The 20,951-nt window shown below is 35.1% G+C and overlaps 2 protein-coding genes across 11 annotated transcripts in view; one reads left to right on the top strand and one right to left on the bottom strand.

Moving 5' to 3' along the window:
• The window catches only part of Sk2 (Sphingosine kinase 2), a 133,172-nt gene extending 122,379 nt beyond the window's left edge, over positions 1-10,793 (top strand). The window contains exons 1-6 of one of the 3 annotated variants that reach the window (XM_067791533.1): positions 1,228-1,541; positions 1,630-1,672; positions 2,743-2,850; positions 6,816-7,703; positions 9,027-9,126; positions 9,204-10,792. In XM_067791533.1, coding sequence (XP_067647634.1) covers positions 6,859-7,703; positions 9,027-9,126; positions 9,204-10,124 — 1,866 coding nt within the window. In that variant the 5' untranslated portion in view covers positions 1,228-1,541; positions 1,630-1,672; positions 2,743-2,850; positions 6,816-6,858 and the 3' untranslated portion in view covers positions 10,125-10,792. Of the gene's footprint in view, positions 1-1,227; positions 1,542-1,629; positions 1,673-2,742; positions 2,851-6,815; positions 7,704-9,026; positions 9,127-9,203 lie in introns of those variants that run through there. The other 2 variants (XM_067791534.1, XM_067791535.1) reach the window with 2 other exon arrangements.
• Positions 10,794-15,279: 4,486 nt separating this feature from the next.
• Positions 15,280-20,951, bottom strand: part of siz (Brefeldin-resistant Arf-GEF family protein schizo) — a 191,525-nt gene continuing 185,853 nt past the window's right edge. For all 8 annotated transcript variants that reach the window (XM_067757012.1, XM_067757019.1, XM_067757017.1 and 5 more), the window contains 2 exons: positions 19,937-20,762; positions 15,280-18,506 (listed from right to left, as the gene is read on the bottom strand). In XM_067757012.1, the coding sequence (XP_067613113.1) occupies positions 18,058-18,506; positions 19,937-20,762 (1,275 nt within the window). In that variant the 3' untranslated portion in view covers positions 15,280-18,057. The remainder of the gene's footprint in view (positions 18,507-19,936; positions 20,763-20,951) is intronic.

Raw genomic sequence — 20,951 nt, 5'->3', positions numbered from 1 at the left:
GTCTAACATTCCTGTAGGGTTATGTTATTTTAATTTATGAAGTTAATATTAGTTACAATTATATTCAACTTTATGTAAATCTACTTTGAAGAAATTGAATGAATTGTTCTTGTTAATTTTTTATATTTCAATTTTGAAATTATAATAATTAAAAATTTTCATTATATAAAAAAGAAACGCGAGCATACTTTCGGGCGTTATACTCTAAAAATACTTTATAATAAAATTTCAACTCAAATAAATAGTGGTGTATTTATTTTAAATGGATTAAAATCCACAAATTGGTGTATCTATTTTAAGTGGTCTTAAACCCACAATTCCTTTTTGAAATTTTGGTGTCGTAACATTTATATGGTGATCGAGACGTATGCAAAGAATTTAGTTTGCGTAAATTCTAGTTCCTGTGTTAATAAACTTACCACTTACTATTCCAAAAACAAAATACAATTTTTCAAATTTAGAAAAATTAAAAAATAACAATAATTATCATTAGAAAAAAATTATTGTTCTGGCCTTGAGCTCGAATCGAACCTTGAATCATTTATCAATAGGCCGATAAAAAACAAAAACAATTGTTAATAAACCATGACCACTTGGAAATGTCAAACAAAGTAATTGACAATAAACAAAAATCCAGCATTATCAGTGATTTGCACCAGATGGCACAACACTGAATAAATATAGAAGAATAGAAGTAGCAAATTTGCCAGTCAAAAAAAAACAATGCTGTATAGCTAAATGGTTAGCGCAGCGTGCCTAAAGCGTACTGTTATTGAAGGCTTAGCACCCTTCGAAATGGATCTATCTGCGCAGCTATGGGAGGTTGTCTGAAAAAATTTCCACTTACTATTCCAAAAACAAAATACAATTTTTCAAATTTAGAAAAATTAAAAAATAACAATAATTATCTTTAGAAAAAAAATTATTGTTCTGGCCTTGAGCTCGAATCGAACCTTGAATCGTTCTAAAGATTTTTAAATTATCTTGTTATCAACTTTCAACTAGTCACAGTATCAGAATGAAAAAAAAAGTTAAGTTATAATGGAGTAGAAATGTAAAAATTTTTGGATGAAACTCAATTGAAAATCGGTTAAATTTCTTATTGGTCTGGCATCCCAAGTCTAAATCAAATATGTCATCTTCGTTTCTTCCTCTTTACGTTTTGATCGTAAAAAGAAAATTTGGTTTCATACATACATACATACGCGAATTCTATATCAATTTACTCTATCTGGTCCTGCTGCACCTTTTTCTACTTAATAAGTGAAAAAATTATATTTCGTGAATGAAAATCAACTTATTAGAACATTTAAGGAACCTAAAGCCCCTAAATTATAATTCAGTTCCGTTTGGGTACTAACCAAAACAGCAAAAACAACAAATTAAAGACTTCCGTTTTTGTATATAATTTACAATTACAACTTCCGGATATTTGGTGCATATTGGATATGCTAAAATAAATAGGAAAATTTTGAAAAAAGAAAGGGTTATGTTTAATAACATTTGCCTTTCTTAATTTTCATTAATTTAAGTTTTAACAGGTAAGCTAAAGTTTCTATTTGCATTCTTATTATAAACTTGTGATTATTTTTATTCCACTGAATGCCAACTATGGTACATAATAAACAGCAGAGATATACATACATACCTACATGCATAGATAGATACATATGTACGAGGCATGACACCAAATACCGTAATTAAATTTAAATGAATATTGATAACACTTTCTAATTAGTTATTTTTAAAGCTCCAAGGCGAATCCATACCAGGTGGTGGCAAAGCGAATTCAACCAATTCGCCGTCAAGTCAAAAGAAAATTTTCATTGATTTCGATTAACTGACATATTTGCCATGTTGTTGTTGTTGTAGCGATAAGGTTGCTCCCCGAAGGCTTTGGGGAGTGTTATCGATGTGATGGTCCTTTGTCGGATACAGATCCGATACGCTCCGGTAACACAGCACCATTAAGGTGCTGGCCCGATCATCTCGGGAACGATTTATACGGCCACATTGAACCTTCAGGCCATCCCTCCCTCCCCACCCCCAAGCTCCATTAGGAGCTTGGGGTCGCCAGAGCCTCGTCTGTTAGTGAAACGGGATTCGCCGCTCGAAGGTGAGGTTGACAATTGGGTTGGAGAAGCTATATATTGCGCTACACAACCCCTTGAATCCCACATATTTGCCATCATCCTTTTTTGTATTGACTGTAATGAAGTATATAATACTAATCTACTACTTTTTACTAATTTTTAATTTTTCTTGCTTTTTTACGTTATTATTATATATATTTAAAAAAAATGTTCCCCCCTAGAACCAGCTAGAACGTAACAAAAAAATTCGGAAACCGGAAAATAAAAATTTCAAAAGATATTAACGAAAAACCGAAAAATGACCCGCGGGTCCCTCCGAAACCGGGGGTGGTATCCATAGTAGTTTTGCGCAGAACACCTTTCTATTAGCAGTGTTATGCTGTCGTATAGAATTACCCAAAGATTTTAACTGCCATATGATGCGCATATAAAGGCACATTTTCATTTTTATAGCACGTGGTAAATTTTTAACTGATCACAAAGATTTTTTTACACAACATAGATCATGATATTGGATACGTTTATATGTTTATTAACTCAAAAGTCGTGTTTTTTGAGTTATGACACTATTGAAGTAAATTAGCGATATGTATGTATGTGTTCCGCCTGCATCAAATAACTTAAATACAACACAAATTTATTTTTATAGGCAGATACCAAGTTGCGAATGAAAGTGATATGCTGCATGACTGGAATGTTAGAATACACAAAAATAAAAATGCAACTTTCCCAAGGAGTTGCATGTGCATGCAAATAGGTACGATCATAACTAAGATATGTGTGTGTGTAAATAATAACAATTCCATTTTAATTTATGAGGTAAATATCTTTGTTATTTCACCGTTCACCGTTCCACTAATTTGTTACTCTGCTTTGCACACATAGTATATTAACTTTGATTGGACAACGGTTAGTTGTACAGGTATAAAGGAATCGAGATAGATATAGACTTCCATATATAAAAATCATCAGCATCGAAAAAAAATTTGATGGAGCTATGTCCGTTCGTCCGTCCGTCCGTCTGCCCGTTAACACTATAACTTGAGTAAATATTGCGATATCTTCACCAAATTTGGTACTTAGAATAGATTGGTATTGAAAATGAGCGTAATCGGATGACCACGCCCACTTTTTATATATATAAAATTTTGGAAAACACAAAAAACCTGATTATTTAGTAAATAATACACCTAGAATGTTGAAATTCGACATGTGGACTGATATTGAGACTCTTGATAAAAATTTGAACAAAATTTTTAAAATGGGCGTGGCACCGCCCCCTTGTGATAAAATCATTTTTACAAATATTATTAATCATAAATCAAAAACCGTTAAACTTATCGTAACAAAATTCGGCAGAGTTTGCCTTTACTATAAGGAATGCTTTGAAGAAAAATTAACGAAATCGGTTAAGGACCACGCCCACTTTTACATAAAAGATTTTTAAAAGGGTCGTGGACGAATAAAATAAGATTTATCTTTGCAAAAAGGGCTTTATATCAATGGTATTTTATTTCCCAAGTGGATTTATAACAATAAATGGGAAAACTTCAAATTTTAAAAAATGGGCGTGGCACCGCCCCTTTTATGACTAAGCAATTTTCTATGTTTCGGGAGCCATAACTCGAAGAAAAATTAACATATCGTAATGAAATTGTGCACACATATTTTCCTTATAGCAGAAAATATTTCTCGTAAAAATGGACGGGATCGGTTAAAGACCACGCCCACTTTTATATAAAATATTTTTAAAAGGGTCGTAGACGACAATAATAAGATATATATTAGCGAAAAAGAGCTTTGTATCAATAGAATTTTACTTTCTAAATTGAATTATAACATTAAATTGGAAAACACTAAAATTTTTAAAAATGGGCGTGGCACCGCCTTTTCTATGTTTCGGGAGCCATAACTCTAAGAAAAATTAAGGGATCGTAATGAAATTGTGTACACATATTTTCCTTATAGCAGAAAATATTTCTAGTAAAAATGGACGGGATCGATTAAAGACCACGGCAACTTAGATATAAAACAAGTTTAAAAGGGTCGTATACGAGAATAATAAGCTAAAACTTAGCAAAAATAGTTTTGAATCAATGATATTTCACTTATCAAGTTTTGTTGTAAGAGTAAATGAGGAGACATTTTTTTTAACGGCCGGTGCCACGTGTTATGTAGAAAAGTAATTTATCTGAAATGAAATGTGCAATTGAAGCTCACGCTGAGTATATAATGTTCGGTTACAACCGAACTTAGACACCTTTTCTTGTTTTTTTTTTATCTGTAACATAAATGAATATGACAAAAATCAGTCCACCACCAAAAGAAATACTACTTCCAAACGCCTGGTTCCCAGATTTCCATTAATCCACTCTTCTAGATGCCTCATCCTTTTCAATTTTTGTACAGAACTTACACCCTTGACAACAACTATTTGTTGTTGATCGTTGTTGATGGTCCTTTGTCGGATATAGGTCCTGTACATTCTGGTAACAAGCACCATTAAGGTAAAAGCCCGATCATCTCGGTACCAATTTAATATGACCAAAATGAACCTTTTAAGCCATCCCGTCCCCACCTCTAGTTCCATGGAACTTGGGGTCGCCAGAGCCTCGGCTGCTAAAGAAACAGAATTCGCCACGGGTAGGTGAGGTTGAAAATTGGATTGGAGAAGCTGTTAATTGAGCTGGCAACCCCTTGAAAGGACTATGCTAAACAACCCCGTGAATAATTTTTCGACAGGCATACCTGCCACGGGTATACATTAAGCCCCCTAACCCGCTGGGGGAATATAAAAGTGCTAGTAACAGAGCGTGCCAGATGCATATGGGCCTAAGCACAACCCACATCGGTCACATTCTCCTTATCTGTCGGAGAGTGCTTTTGTTGTCACAACAATAAGAAAACACAAAATAGCCGAAGATACATCATACGAAATTCCAATGCAAGGAAAACTCACAGTTCGTTCTTTTCGATATGTCGCGTTGCAATTAATACTAAATTATACCAAATTGCACACGGAACGCTTGGGCTGTCTCATTTTCTCCAGATTCCATACTGCACAGGATTTTCAGCATGACGTCACTCTGGCACTCGTGAAATCCGGTTGCAAACGTTTAGGGAAATTTTCGTATTTGAAAACATCGAAGATCTATGTAAGCACAATGACGAGATCCGACCATAACAAAGTGGCTTTCTTTGCCCAGTTATCAGAAAGAACTCCTCCCAGGAATACAGTAAATATCTTACCAAAACTTTGTAAGGGTCCGCCCTAAATTTAAAGCTTATGTAATTAATATATTTTGCATTAACCTCCAAAGAGAATTTAGGCCGAGCTTTTCTTACAGTTTGCGTCGTGCTCCATTAAATTTTTCCTACAATTGCCTTGCAGATGTCGCTCGGAGCCGGCATAATACATGTGGGTTCCGTTCCGCCAGCTTGAAGGAAAAATTAAAAAAGGCACGACTGTTATTAGAAGAGAAGAGCCACCTTAATCTCTTCGGAGTTAATCGCGACTTGTATTTATTTATTTTTTTCTGGTAAAACCAAAATGATATTTTAGGGGGTATAGAACCCAATTAGCTGACTTAATCATGCGAAAACGACTTCCTAGCTTGAAAGGATTTTAAAAGGAAATATGCAGATTTCCAAAACAAAAAAACATTTGCGAAACCTTCTCAACATAAGCTTCAAATTTAGGGGCGGACTTTTACAACTGTTTATTTTGCGACCCAGCCTAATGTATATTCTGCACGTTATATATCTCACATGACAAAAACATTGTTTTCAATTGTAATGTGAAACCCTTTTGAAACTGTTAGTATCCCTGGACTCCCGGCAGATAATTTCGAATTTCGTGTCTATTGAACAAGGCGAAGCATCGCAACAACATCACAGCGCATTCAATAAGATATGACATCACTTCACATCATTATATCATGCTCAGCATCAATATTTTACATCACATTGACATCCAACATTACAAATTGTTTAATCACACCATGCTTCACATTAAAAGGCTTAGTACAGCATATCACAATATATTAGTTCTTAAAACTCATTAGCTCATCATACCTTTTAGAGATCATATATTTAGAGATCCTTCATAAAATATGGTCATATCTTACGCATATATGTCACAATCACATTCTGATATGCCACCATATCACAGTCCAGTGGAACTCATCACACCAAAATATACATAATAAATCATATGTTGTTGTTGTTGTTGAAGCAGTGCTTCACCCCATCCGATAGTTGCCACCACTCACAAATTTTCATTAATATCCTCCAAAAGGAAGTCCAAGAAAACTTGCAGTTTCACCAGCTCAAAAACCATATCGCAACCTGGTATACCTCAACTCATTTTGTATTTTATATCAACCTCATTATATTTAGGCCCACCCAACATCATAACTTATTTGTATCGCAATGCGAATGAAATTTCTGGATAATGTAAAAACAAAATTTGTGCGATTTGACAGCTTTGGAATCGCATTTATTTTAGTTTTCGAGCACTGATATATTTTCCACTTAGGGCCGTTTTCACCATCCCCAGTGAACGCTAACCGATATTTTAATTGGCAAATAGCTTTTGGTTATATGCAAATAAACTTGCAGTCAGTGTTAAGCGGAGATGAAGAAAACGGCCCTTAATAACAATAAAAGATTTTATTAAAATTTATCTACTTACATATATCTTTTTATCTCTTTACCCCACAGGCATAACGCTGCAAACTTTTAGCAAAAAAACGTCCAACGGGCCATGGATGCCGAAGAGTTGACCGACATATTTTACACCAGTGACAAGAAAGGTCAAGTGTGTCGTGTTAAATTGAATGGACAAGGATTTACATTGCAACGTGAAACGAGTAATAATCGTTCAAGAGAACAAGTGATCGATTTAAAAGATATTGTTGGAAGTCGTTGCATTATTGTTAAAAAAGATCGACGCGGATGCTCTATGCTATGCAGTAGCAGTAATGCTGCACAAACCGATGGCAATCGTAGTGATAGCGGTGATGAAACAAAAAAGAGAAGCAATTATCTAACATATGAACATAGCGATGCTAGTGCGTATCTTTATGTATTTGCATATATTCTAAATAAGAAACAACTTCGCAATATCATACGTCGTGAACGTACAGTATTAAAATTACGTTTTCGTTCCTTCGATACATTTGTGGATAACATGCGTGAAGCCAAACGTTGGTATCATACGGTTAAATCATTTAAGGGACTTAGTTTGAGCAGTAATGGAACAACGACAACTGATGGACGCCGTATATTAGTTTTACTAAATCCCAAATCGGGTTCGGGAAAAGCGCGTGAAATTTTCAATCGTCAAGTAGTACCAGTCTTAAATGAAGCCGAACAATCTTACGATTTGCACGTGACCAAACATCCCAACTATGCACGTGAATTTATTCGTGTGAAAAATTTGGATAATTATAGTGGTATTGTAGCGATTGGTGGTGATGGCTTGTTCTTTGAAATTTTGAATGGTTTGCTAATGCGTGCCGATTGGCCGGAGGCGCGCCATATGCCATTGGGTATTGTGCCATGCGGATCAGGAAATGGGTTGGCGCGTTCGGTGGCGCATGTTTGTGGGTGAGTTGATATGCAGCAATCATTATTAAACTTACTACCGAGTGTTGCGTGGCTGATTGAGTTTCACTCCTGTCAGGATTAAGTGTTTCTTGCATGTAAATAGATAAGAAATGTATTGCTAAATTTTCATATTGTGATGAATATTAGCATCACTAAGCTGTTCGTAAAGCAGGTGCATAAATATCAGAAATCCCCAGAATTCGTTACAATATTAATAAGAATTTATTTGTTGGTTTCGTTCGTTAGACTGATTCCAATGATGGACGACAAAAGTTGCATCACGCAGATTCGAAATACCTGGACAGTTTGTCGCACATGTCATCCTTCAGCTCTAAGAGGTTCTGAAAGTTATTCTCTTAAGAAATTTCATTCGTCCTAGAAAATAAGCTGGATAACCGAAAAGAAGATCCATCTTCTTCCGCACCGGATGATTGTAGCTGTCGCAGATATGCATTGTTCTCTAGTCTCGCTCAATAGTTAAACACCGGATGATTGTAGCTGTCGCATGAGATATGCCTTGTTCTCTAGTCTCGCTCAATAGTTAAATGCTCAGCTATTGAGGTAGTTAATGGTTTAATGATGGTTAAAAAAGTCGTCATATATATGAAGGCCCACAGGAAGTTGGTAGTTTCCAATCTAAGCAAGTTTAAAAAGATGCGGCGCTTAATAGACACAAGGAGAACAAGATTATCCTCAGATAGTTCGCACATCTAAGACGACGCTAGAATCTCGTCGTCTTCAGTGACAGTCGATTCTAGTGTTTGGCAATCCTAGTTTTGATGGACCTTTTTATGTCGGTTTTTGTACAATATTTCGGACAATGGCGAAGCAGATCAACCTAATTTCGTGAGTTAGTAAATTTTCCAAAGTAAAAATGATTAGGTTTCGTACTCAGGACAGTTTTCTAAGTATGTAAATACTATCAACATTTGGAAGAGCTTCTAAGGGCGGATTGTTTCAATGCACTGGTTTAAGCAGTGAACTACAGTATTAGTGGCTTTTTTTAAAAACAAATCCAACACCAAAGCTGTACTACTGGTCAATACCAATTAAATATATGTCCCTATAGCAGCACTTGACCCTGTTCGGAAGGCACATCAATTCATTTTTAGTCATGGAAGGTGATCGAACATGCATGTCTCATGATGTTAGAGAAACTTGCTTAAAGGGTATCGCTTTAGGTAAATTTAGAAATTGATGTTCAAAAACGATAACGACAGGAGGGCAAGGGTGTCCTTGGACAGGTAAAAATTAGTTGCGTTTACATGTATTAGTAAATTATAAATACCTCTTCAAATACCAAAATTTGCTCGTTTCTTTTAGAGAACCTTATGAGCCAAAACCAATCTTGGGCGCCACATTGTCAGTGCTAAGCGGTCGCTCCATTGCAATGGATGTCGTGCGCATACAACAACAAAACCAAGTAAGTTATTAAGAAATTGACTATCACAAATATTAAATTGTCTAAACAAACATATATATTTACTTAAAATCAATTAGATACTCTACTCGTTCCTCTCAGTCGGCTGGGGTCTCATCTCTGATATAGACATAGAAAGTGAACGTTTACGTTCGCTCGGCTATCAAAGATTTACAATTTGGACACTACATCGTCTAATTAGTTTACGTACATATCATGGCAAAGTATCATATCTTCCAAAAGAAAAAATGGGTGTGGCCAATTGTGGTGGCGAAGAAACAATATCACTAACAGCAAATCTTCCAACGATACCATTGAAGCACAGCAGAAGTTGTAATGCATGCTTGAATAAGATCAACAATGGCTGCTTTCATTCAACCCAATGCATCAATAGCAGCAAATATTATGATGTTATATCACTACAAAATTCCATAAATCAATCGCTTAATTCACGTTGTGACAGTAGTTGGTTTTCGCCTGGCTCATGTCGTAGTACGTATCATTCCGTTTCTGAGAGTATTTATCATAGCATTGAGGGTGAGAGCGATTCATGCAGTGAGCACTTAAAACTTAGCAGTAATTTGAGTGTACATTTGTGTGGCCCAACGGGCAGTGCACCATCATTGCAAGAGCCCGTACCAGCTACATGGGTGGTGGAGGAAGGTGAATTTGTAATGGTACATGCTGCATATCAAACACATTTGGGTAGTGATTGTTTTTTTGTGCCACAAGCAAAATTTAACGATGGCATAATTTATGTGGTCATTATACGTAGAGGTATAAGCCGTTCGCAGTTGTTAAATTTTTTAATGGGCATGAGTACGGGTTCACATGTACCCGAGACAAATAATGAGTATATAAAAATGGTGCCAGTAACAGCATTCCGTATAGAACCATATGGTGAAGAAGGCATATTAACTGTCGATGGCGAACGTATTGAATTTGGTCCATTACAAGCGGAAATGCTACCGGGCATGGTGCGTGTCATGGCACCGAAATGACTTTAATTTTCGAATAATGTTGAATGTACTGTTATGCACTATTTGTATATATATGTAAATTAGGTTGCCTCATGATTTTATTAAAAGAAATCAATCGGAAATATATAAAAGACGGCAGTCACAATACTTCGAAAATATTTTCCGATTGACAAGAGCTCATATAATAGAAAAATACGTTCATAATCAGATGGTTGTATAAAGAATTAGTTTTCACCCACAAAATATTAACATTTGTGATACTGTATTTTACACTGAACATGAGTTTAGTAAAGATCATGTATGTATGTCTAATATGGTGCACTGCAATGTATGCCAAAACTAATCCACCGATGGTTTATTAAACATTCGTCCATCCGCAGATTATTGTCCGATTCGCCATTGATAGACTTCGTAAAGCAACTTTCCACCTCCTGGTAAATTTATACATACCAGGGTTCGGATGCATAAGCATATTATGTCAGAGCTGTTTTTTGTTTGTTGGGGCACTCTAATGTATATATTAATATGTATGTAATTCCTTTTTTTTTTTTTTTTTTTTTTTTTTTTTTTTTTTTTTTTTTTTTTTTTTTTGTGTTTCGTGGAAGGAGGAAATGCTTTATGCACTGACCGGGATATTTAAGCCTCACTGCGAGACTCTCCGAGTGTAGGACTCCCTTCTTCCATGAAGGCCTACCCACTAAAACCTAACCTCCCACGGCCCGCGCAAATCCCCGTACCTGGGACCGCGTTTAGCATTACTTCGGGTACGGGTGCGCGCTACGTGAGCTCTATGGCTACTCTCACGCTAATGGGCTAGGCATCCGTCTTCTCGTTTACTGGTAAGTATATGCCTCACATATGTGCTGACCGTATCCCATCTGTCTCTTCGACAGGTCATGTTATTGATGACACTGCCCGGGGATAGGTCGCCAAGTACCTCTTCTACCCTCCTTCGCTGATGGGAGAAGTGCCTGCATTCGAAGAAGGTGTGGCGTACATCGTCTATTTCCCCACAGTACAGACAGCTCGGGCTATCAACCTTACCCATTCTGTGTAGGTATTTGCGGAAGTAACCATGTCCCGTTAGAAACTGGGTCAGGTAAAAGTCTACCTCTCCGTGCGGTCGCTTCAACCATGGATCAAGTTCAGGGATTAGTTCCCTAGTCCACTTTCCTACGATGCTGTTGGATCGTGTAATTCCTTATTGATGGTTTTTATTGTTGAACTTTTTTTAACATGTAAATATTTTGTTATAAATGTAATGTATAATGTAACTTTATATGTATAGTGCGAATAAATCATGAAATGATGCCTATTAAATCATAAATTGGATTAACTTAAATTTCCCAATCAAACGCATTGACTACACCTTTTTCAGTTTTAGTCCAGAATGTTGCAATAGAAGTTCAGCAAGTTACATCTGAAGTTCAGAAAATTAAAATTGAAATTCAGAATCTCTACTTGTAGGTCAGAAAATTAGAGTTGAAGTTCAGAAAATGAAAATTGAAATTCCGAATCTCTACTTGTAGGACAGAAAATTAAAGTTGAAGTTCAGAAAATTACAACTGAAGTTCAGAATCTCTACTTGTAGGTCAGAAAATTAAAGTTGAAGTTCAGAAAGTTACAACCGAAGTTCAGAAAATTAAAATTGAAATTCAGAATCTCTACTTTTAGGTCAGAAAATTAAAGTTGAAGTTCAGAAAGTTACAACTGAAGTTCAGAAAATTAAAATTGAAATTCAGAGTCTCTAGTTTTAGGTTAGAAAATTGAAGTTGAAGTTCAGAAAGTTACAACTGAAGTTCAGAAAATTATAATTGAAATTCGGATTCTCTACTTGTAGGTCAGAAAATTAAAGTTGAAGTTCAGAAAATTACAAGTGAAGTTCAGAATATTATAATTGAAGTTCAATTGAAAATTCTGAACTTCAATTCAAAAGCCTTAACGGTTAAGGCGCTATGCGGGTTAATCGGTTTATAGATAACTACCCCTGCAAAAATCGCGAGTAATCCATGCATGCATGTATGGAGTACTCGCTATGGACCAACCGAGTACACCAAAATTAACCACAATTCATACAAAAAATATGGTCCAATTATCATTGCGATGGCCTAGGACTGGACCATATACTCCAGCTCCGCATTACATCAGAGTAATCCATGGAGTACCCACAATCCAATAAACATCGTGTAGTGTTTACAATCGTTAAAAACGAACAATGATCGGCTTACAATGTGTTCGTGTAGAAACGTGAGTTGGTCCATTGCTGCATTACAGTGGAGTATAATGGTAAGTACTCCAGTGGTCCACATGATCCAACGATTTTTGCAGGGTACTGTCAACTTGTGTATGCCTCTTGAACAAAGCCAAATGACAAAGCTTTTGTTTTTGCAATATCTTTAGGTTAACCCACAATTTGACATGAATTTCTATCATTACCCTTTCAGGGCAAAAATGGGAATTTATCGGTATAAAAATGACCAAGATGAAGCAAGATTGTTAAAAATTTTTCTTTTGTAATATATAGCTTCCTACTTGTAGGTTAATCCACAATTTGATATAACGTTCCATCATTAGCTCCTCGAAGCGAAAATGAGAGATTATGGGTAAACAATTGACTCAGCACCTAAACTGCCATAAATTTCTCGAACCAAGCAAGACTTTCTAAATTCTTGTTTTGCATTCGTATAGCTACCTACTTGTAGATCAATCCACATTTTGTTTCAAGGTTGTATCATTTACGGCTTAGGCGCTATGGAAGATATCCGGCAATCGACGGCAACTGACGGCTAAATCGATTACTGATATCTCTTGAACCAAGCAAAATTTCAATATTTTTTTTGTTGCAATATAGAGCTACCTTCCTTTAGATTAAGGCACAGTTTGACTCAAGGTTCTATCATCAACGGTTAAGGCGCTACGCGGGCTTATCGGTTTTTCGATTATTTGTGTCCATCTCTTAAACCAAGCCATATGACAAAGCTTTTGTTTTTGAAAAATATAGGTATTCACTTGAAGATTAATCGACAATATCCATCAGGGTTATCAAGGCAAAAATGAGAATTTATGAACGGAGCAACTTTTTAAACAATTTTTTATTGCATTATATATCTATCTACTGATTTGTAGATTAAGACGCAATTTAATTCAAGGTTGCATCACTAACGGCTCAAGAGATATACACAAATGATCGAAAAACCGATTAATGCACGTAGCGCCTCAACCGTTAACGATACAACCTTGAGTCAAATATTGCCTTAATCTACAGGTAAGTAGCAATATAATGAAACAAAGAACATTTTGAAATTTGGCTTGGTTCAAGAGATATACTCAATAATCGATTTATTCGTCAGTAGCTGTCGATAAACCGGATATCTTACCTAGCGCTTGAACCGTAATTGATAGGACCTTAAATCAAATTGTGAACTGATCTAGGCATAGCTACGTATGTAATGCAAAACAAGAGTTTTGAAAATCTTGCTTGTTTCAAGTAATATAGGTGCAATTTGTGTGCTGGGTCTTTTGTGTACTGATAATTTCCATTCTTGCCTTGAAGGGTTAATAAAGAAACTTTATATAAAATTGTCGATTAATCTACAACATGGTAGATATATAATGCAAAACAAAAGTTTAGAAAATCTTGCTCGGTTCAAAAGATATAGGACAATTTAGGCGCCGAGTCATTTGTGTACCGATATGTTCCCATTTTGCTCTGAAACGTTAATGCCAGAGCTTTATGTCAAATTGTGGATTCATCTACAAGTGAGTACCTATAAAGTGAAAAAACATAAACTTTACAATTTGCTTTGGTTCCAGAGATATACACAAGTTGACAGTAGTTATCGAAAAACCGATTAACCCAGTTAGCGCCTTAACCGTTAACGCTAGAACCCTGAATGAAGTAGTGCCTCAACCTAAAAAGAGAGAGATACACAATGCAGCAAAAAACATTTTGAAATCTGGCTTCGTGCAAGAGATATACCCAATCATTGATTTGGTCGTCAGTAGTTGTCGATACACCCTATACCTTACGTATCGCTTGAACAGTTTATGATAGAACTTTGGATCATATTGGGGACTTATCTACACATAGCTACCTTTATAATTCAAATCACAAGTTTAGGATTTTTTTGCTTCGAGTGATATTAGGCAATTTAGGCGCCTCTGACGTTTGTCTACCGATAATTTCCATTTTTGCCTTAAAGGGTTAATAATGGAACTTCATATCAAATTGTGGATTAATTTACAATAAGTACCTGTACCTGTGCACAACAAAAGTTTAAAAAATCTTACTTGATATAAGAGATATAGGACAATTAGGCGCTGGTTCATTTGTGTACCGATAAGTTCCTATTTTGCCCTGAAGTTTTAATCATGGTACTTTATATAAAATTGTGGATTAATCTATTCTTTAAAAAATATTGTAAAGAATTTAGGGTAATTCCGCTTATTTGAAATCTTCTGCTAACGTTCGAATCGCTAAATAAATAACTCCAATATTCAGTAATGCAAAATGGTCTTTATAAGACTACTTTGAGAGTACTTCACAATAACTCTTACTTCACAACTAATTGCGTGTTTAAATCAAACTGATTGCGTACTACTCAGCTTGCTCTGCTTTTATACTCTCGGTTTCCTCAGTTCACCCATAGTAATTTCGTGAACTTCATGCTTGGTTACCAGAATATACATGTATATTTGTAATTTGTAGCCATATGCGGGTGTATATGTGAATACTACTTCGGCTGATGATGACATGCGTTTGTGAGTATCTCTCTGTTGCCTTGTATGTATGTGTGTACATGATGATGGATTTGTTTACGTATAGACGAGTAGCTGCTTAGTATCGGCTTAGTGATACTAGTATTGCTTAGTGATGATAATATTCGTCATAATATTATTTGCTAATTTACGTATTGCTAGCCGTGCTAAATCATTACATCTTAGAATTGCTCCAGATATTTTCGATGGATTTTCGCCGCATAATTAAATGCTTCCTCAGTATGACTTACCTCGCCTTTTCGTAAAAAACGTAACGTTTCGTATATGTTTCCCCAATTGCAATGTTTGTATAAGACGTATAAGATTCATAAATAGCTCCGCAAAGCTTCAAAACGGAGTTATTTCGCAGTCGATAAAGTTTCGATGGCGTACTCTACTAACAAACAAAAATCAAGACTTTCGATTTTTCAATATCGCTTATATTTAATTAAAATTTTTAATTAATACATATTTTTTATGTAAACAATAATTATTAATTTTTAAATAATTGATAATTACTTTGTATTTATGTTTTATTTATTATAATATATTTTATTAATTTCTTTTTTATTAAATTATATACATTCAAAATCATTACAAGCGCATACATTTATTAAAACTATAAAACAAAAGCATAAAAAGGTTTTTAACCATTTTCAGAAATAAAAATAAAGACAAAAAAAAAAAAACAGAAAAAAAAAAAATTTTACCAAAAAAATTAAAATACATAACTCACAAAAATTCATCACACATACATATATGAACTTTGATAATGTGAAAACTGTATTATTAAGATGTGATAATTACGTTTAATTAATATGCGCTAAAGTTTTGAATAATTTAGCTGCTTTTTTACAATTTTAGACTAGCAATGAACTGTCGATAATTGTTATAATTATACGTTTGCTATTTAAGAAAAAATTATATTTACAATCATATTTTAATTTTTGTTTTTTTTTTTGTACAAAAGCCAGAATATTAGTTTGAGTTGGAAAATGTATGATTTCATAGCTAATTGGTGGCAAATACATAAATAAAGTTCGATATACATAGTAAAGTTAATTAGTTGCTCATAAATGGGGTACTCCATGTGAAATTTATTAACACCTCGAAACCTTCTGGGAGCGCTCATAATTAAGGAATCCGATATGAGTCTGAAATATGTGAAAAATATGAGTCTCAGAAATATGACTGGTATATGACTCTTTTTTGACTCGTATATGATGAAAAATGTGAGCCTTATAACAAGCGTAACGTTTCTTGTTGTTCCCTTTATAATTTGTTATGGACGATTTTTCTTTCATGGATGCTTTGCCTAACAATTTCTTATCATTCGCATATTAACAATATTTTTAAGTATTTTGAACTTTTTTGATTGCAACAACAAATCGCCTCTGCGGTGTACCCCGGTATTTGTGTCGAGCCTTTGTATGCCTTAGATGAGCGCTGACGTTGGTGTGCCCCACCTTCAAGAGGTTCCACTCCAAATATCGTACTTCACAACAAAGCCTATTAATATGCTACTCCATCTTTAATGCGTAGCGTCAAAAATCCGCTCTGAATAGGACAATCCTGATACCGTTTTTTAATGCATACAAATTATTTCGAAAAGAGTTATATAAGAAGTAAATTAAGCGCATAATAGGAGTCTTATCGAACTCCTGTTAAGGCTCACATAATGTGTGAAACAAAGCTTATATTGGACGACCATTGTAAGAAGGAAAATACACTAATCTCCAGCTCTTAAATGAGTAAGAGCGCTCTGATTTAGGTGTCTTTTATGACACATTTTTGACTCCGAATGTTCGCTTGGAACCAACTTTGAATTGGATGTATTTTCGAATACTTAACATCAAAATTTTCGTTTTTTTTCAGTTATCAAAAATAATTTTTTGAATTATTAAAAAAAAAAAAGAAAAAAATTGTTAAAAGATTGAAATACTACTTTTTTATACTTATGAACCTTTACTTGTGAATATTTTTAAAATTGTTATTGCGAAAAAATTAAAAAAATTCATAATTGTTTCAATTTAGCACATAAAAATATTTCAAAGTTTCCTAGTTTTCAAAAGTTATTCTAAATAAAAAAAAAGGGTACGAAGATTTTTTAAAGACTGTTTTATACGAAACTGAGTAATGGTATAAAAATATATATTTATCCGATTTTTTAAATTTACTAGAAGTCAAAATTTTTACATTTGAAATATGTATAAGTAATTAAAAACTTTTCCTGACTCTCCGGCTCCTTTGTTTATCTTTTTTTATTTCGTAAACAAACATTTCAACTTACTACGATAATTTTCTATGCCTTCAAGCGATCGAAAATTAACTAAAATTTACAGAAAAGGGTATTTCACTTCAAAATCAGAAACACATTTATTTTTTAATGGAAATCAGGTAATTTTATGTACATCCATGTACTTGTTTAACATCTTAAAATTTAAGTTTATAAACTTTTAATTCAAAAGTTTATAAGTTTGAAACAAAAATAACGATTCGAAACTCTTTCCATTGCGGGAAGCCATAGTAAAGAAAAAATCTAGCAAAACCATTCACATCGTCGGCTATCAGTTCAAAACCAACTCAAATATTTTTTAAAACGATCTATATCAAAAATCCGATCTAAAAGTTAATTTAATACATTTTCAGCTGAGATTAAACGCTATACAAGCAAGTTCGGACGTAGTATTTAAGAAACAAGTTTTGGGTTTTGCAATTCCTAAGATCTTATATCTTGACGGTTCAAGTTTTTTGTAAGTTTTTAATCTGGTTCTGTAATTTTTGTAAGTAGGAGCACGTAATATTTTCGAAGGTTTAAATACCGAAACTGCAAGTTTTGGAAAAACTTTCATCGCAAGCGAAGCGGAATCAAAGTAAACGATTGGCTTTGGATTTGATGTGGAATGCCCCAAATAAATTTACAGAAACTTTGTTACACATGTATGTATGCACATCTATGTGCCTTGTTCAAAAACACAGCTTATTTCAATTTCGCTAAGAAACCACTTAGTTTTCTAAATGTAGTATTATCTTAAGTAAAAATTAAACTTTTATTTTATACAACTTTTCTTCGCTTCCTCTGCTACAAAAAAAAAATAATAATAATTCCGCTTAAATACACATCGCATGTTGCTATCGTCGCAGTAGCATTACAGAATTACATCGATATCGCTCTATCAATGCTCTGGCGCGCTATTCACACTTCAGTAGAACGTCCACTTTCGTCCGAACGCGACAATTTGCGTTCACGCCCGCTACCTGGCACACGTCCTGTTATTGAGCTTTGCATGGCTGTATGTACATGCTGTTGTTGTTGTTGCTGCTGTTGCGCTGCCAATTGCTGTTGTTGCATAAGTATAGCATGCGGTTGACTAACAAAGCCGGCTGCAGCATGAGCATAAGAACCCACAGCAGCATTTGGATAAACGACAGCGGATGCAACATTCATATTACCGCCCATTGTATTTGGAGCACCATTTGCGGGCAGATTGTAGCGCATTTTGGCTGCCGCAGCATTAGCAGCTGCTGCAATGACGGCAGCATTTTCACGCGAAGCGCTGCTTGTTGTGGTCGACTGAAATGATATGGACATGCCGCTGTCTAGTGAGCCGACGCTGCCGCGACGTTGGGGTTTCTCGTTGCCAACTATTGAAAGGAAAGTGATATGGTGGGGAGAAAGAAGAAAGGAAAAATCGAATATCAGTTAGTAATTAAGTCTTAATAATTAAATTCGGCTAGAACCGAATGTTAAATACCCAGTAGCGTGTGCAAGAATTTAAAAATTCGCAAATAATCAAAAGAAAAACTCATAATTTTTCGAAGTAACATAAAGAATTCAGTATTTTATGGCTTATTCACGGTCAAACCGCTCGATTCTTAGTATCAAACGCTAACGATACGCACCAGATTTGAACAAAATTATATAAATGTTTCATAACTTAGCAAAGTTTTCCCAAGAGGAATTTAAGGATCGAAAATTATGGTAGATTAAAAATTTACTGTCAGAATTTCATTCTGTATTTAAAAAGAGATTATATACACAAGGCTAATACTTTTAGAATAGCTGAAACTTACTAAAGGTTTCCTGGATTTTCCTGGATTTGAAACTTTGACCCTTTTCGAAATTAAGTTCGAATCGTTCAAAAATGGTTTTGCAATCAGCCACTTCGCGCACCGATGAATTACAGTTTTCCAATTAATCCGTTTGCGCTCAAAAAAAGTCATCAGTCGTTTTTAACGAGCCCAAAAATTAATGATTAATAAGAATTAGGCTTGATAACACAGCCCCACAGAAAAAAAAGTGGGATGTTCAACGGAGGACGCAGAACAATTATTATTGATTTTTGGTCGCTGAACACGTATCCGTTGTCAGAATTCAAAAGTTAGCTCTTCTTTTTTTTTTAAACTCCCGGTTTTCGTCTCAAAAACTCGAAAAACGGCAGATCAGCGATCAAAAATCCATAAGAATTGACCTGTCTCCTCCGTTGAATATCCCACTTTTTTTCGGTGGGGCTGTATAATCAAAATAGGTTTAAGAAATATACCACAAAATTTTTTATTTTCCAAATTTCTTTGCCAATTCGAAATATGTAAGTCATTGTGGATAAAACAAGTGTGATAACTTCTGCATAAACGTCAAAATTACAAATAGAACCGATCACCTGATTTTTAATTGCCTATAGTGGTCGCATTCTGTATCTCTTTCTATCCCTCGCTGAAGATAGCCAGCTATATGAACATCCTGTCAAAACGCTGCCAAAACGCTAAAAAGTAGCCAACTTGAACATACTGTCAGGCAGTTGAGGGATAACATAGATAGATAGATAGATGTTGTGAGGGATAACATATGTATGACACTTGTTTTATCCACAATGATGTAAGTTACCTCGAATAAAATTTTTTCAAATAAATACGCTTGCATTTCAAAACAATATTCCACAATACCGGCATAGCTTAAACTTTTCTTATTTTGGCCAAATTAATAAAAATGAATTCGAATTTTTCAAAACTGCAATTTTAGTATTCTAGAGTACTGGCACTACTGGGTATAGATAAAATTGAGATAACACACTTACATTGCTCATGCATGTCGAGCAAACTATTGCTGAGCGCGCTCCGTTTCAATTGCTGTGCTGCATCATTCGTACTGGGTGCCAGCTCACCGGCTGGTGTGGTCTGATATGCGCCAACCTCAACATCAGCTACCCCACTATCACGGTTCTCCGAACTACCTGCTGTACGATTGCGCGCCGATTTTTGTCGCTCCAATTCGGCTTCAATGCGCAATGCTTCCATCTCATCCATTTCACTAATGGATTCCTTAAGATCTTCAGCGAATTTACAACGATCATGCTCATTGCGCGCATTAAATGTAATTAATATTTTGCCATCAACCTTTTGTGACAGTTGTATACAAAATGGATAATTGGTCACATCGAGCAGCGTAACAACCATACCGCACAATGGAAAACTATTACGGAACGTATACGTAACGGATGATTTTTTCTTGCTGAATATTTTAGTAATCACTAGCAGATCATTAAAGAGGAAAACCTCACGTTGATGTACGCCAGGACGTTCTTTCTTATTGACATCGGGTATTTCATATAGGCGACAATAGCAGACTAGACGCCGATGCGGGAGTGCCAAATTAGGTTTCTTACCTACAATGGTGGCCTGCACTTTCATGACTTGTGTCACATGATCACTGCCCGGTTTGAATTCATTGGCCTTGACGCGTTCATATATACCTCCTAACATATCCTTGTCAATATCATGACAATCATCAATGCCGCGTAAATTCTTTACGAAGTCTTCAACGCGCATACGTCGCTCCGGCTTCAAATTGGGCGTATGTAAGTCGGTGTTTAGCATAATAATGGCGAATGCTAGTACGAAAATCTGTAATGGAGAGGAAGGAAAATAATTACAAATCACATTTTAACAAAAAGTCCTGTATGGGAGAAAGTTTGACCACAGAGTCCATGAAACACTGATATGCCCGCATCAAGAAAAAAAGTAACAAAACTCAATCAGACTCATTCCACCTAGTGGCCTGAATATCTTGCGCTTAGTTGTAATGACAGACTC

Source organism: Eurosta solidaginis, chromosome 5 (genome assembly GCF_040869045.1).
Source record: "Eurosta solidaginis isolate ZX-2024a chromosome 5, ASM4086904v1, whole genome shotgun sequence".
NCBI classification, from domain to species: Eukaryota; Metazoa; Arthropoda; class Insecta; order Diptera; family Tephritidae; genus Eurosta; species Eurosta solidaginis.
Note: the sequence above shows the minus strand (reverse complement) of the source record. Positions and strands in the feature narration are given on the sequence as shown.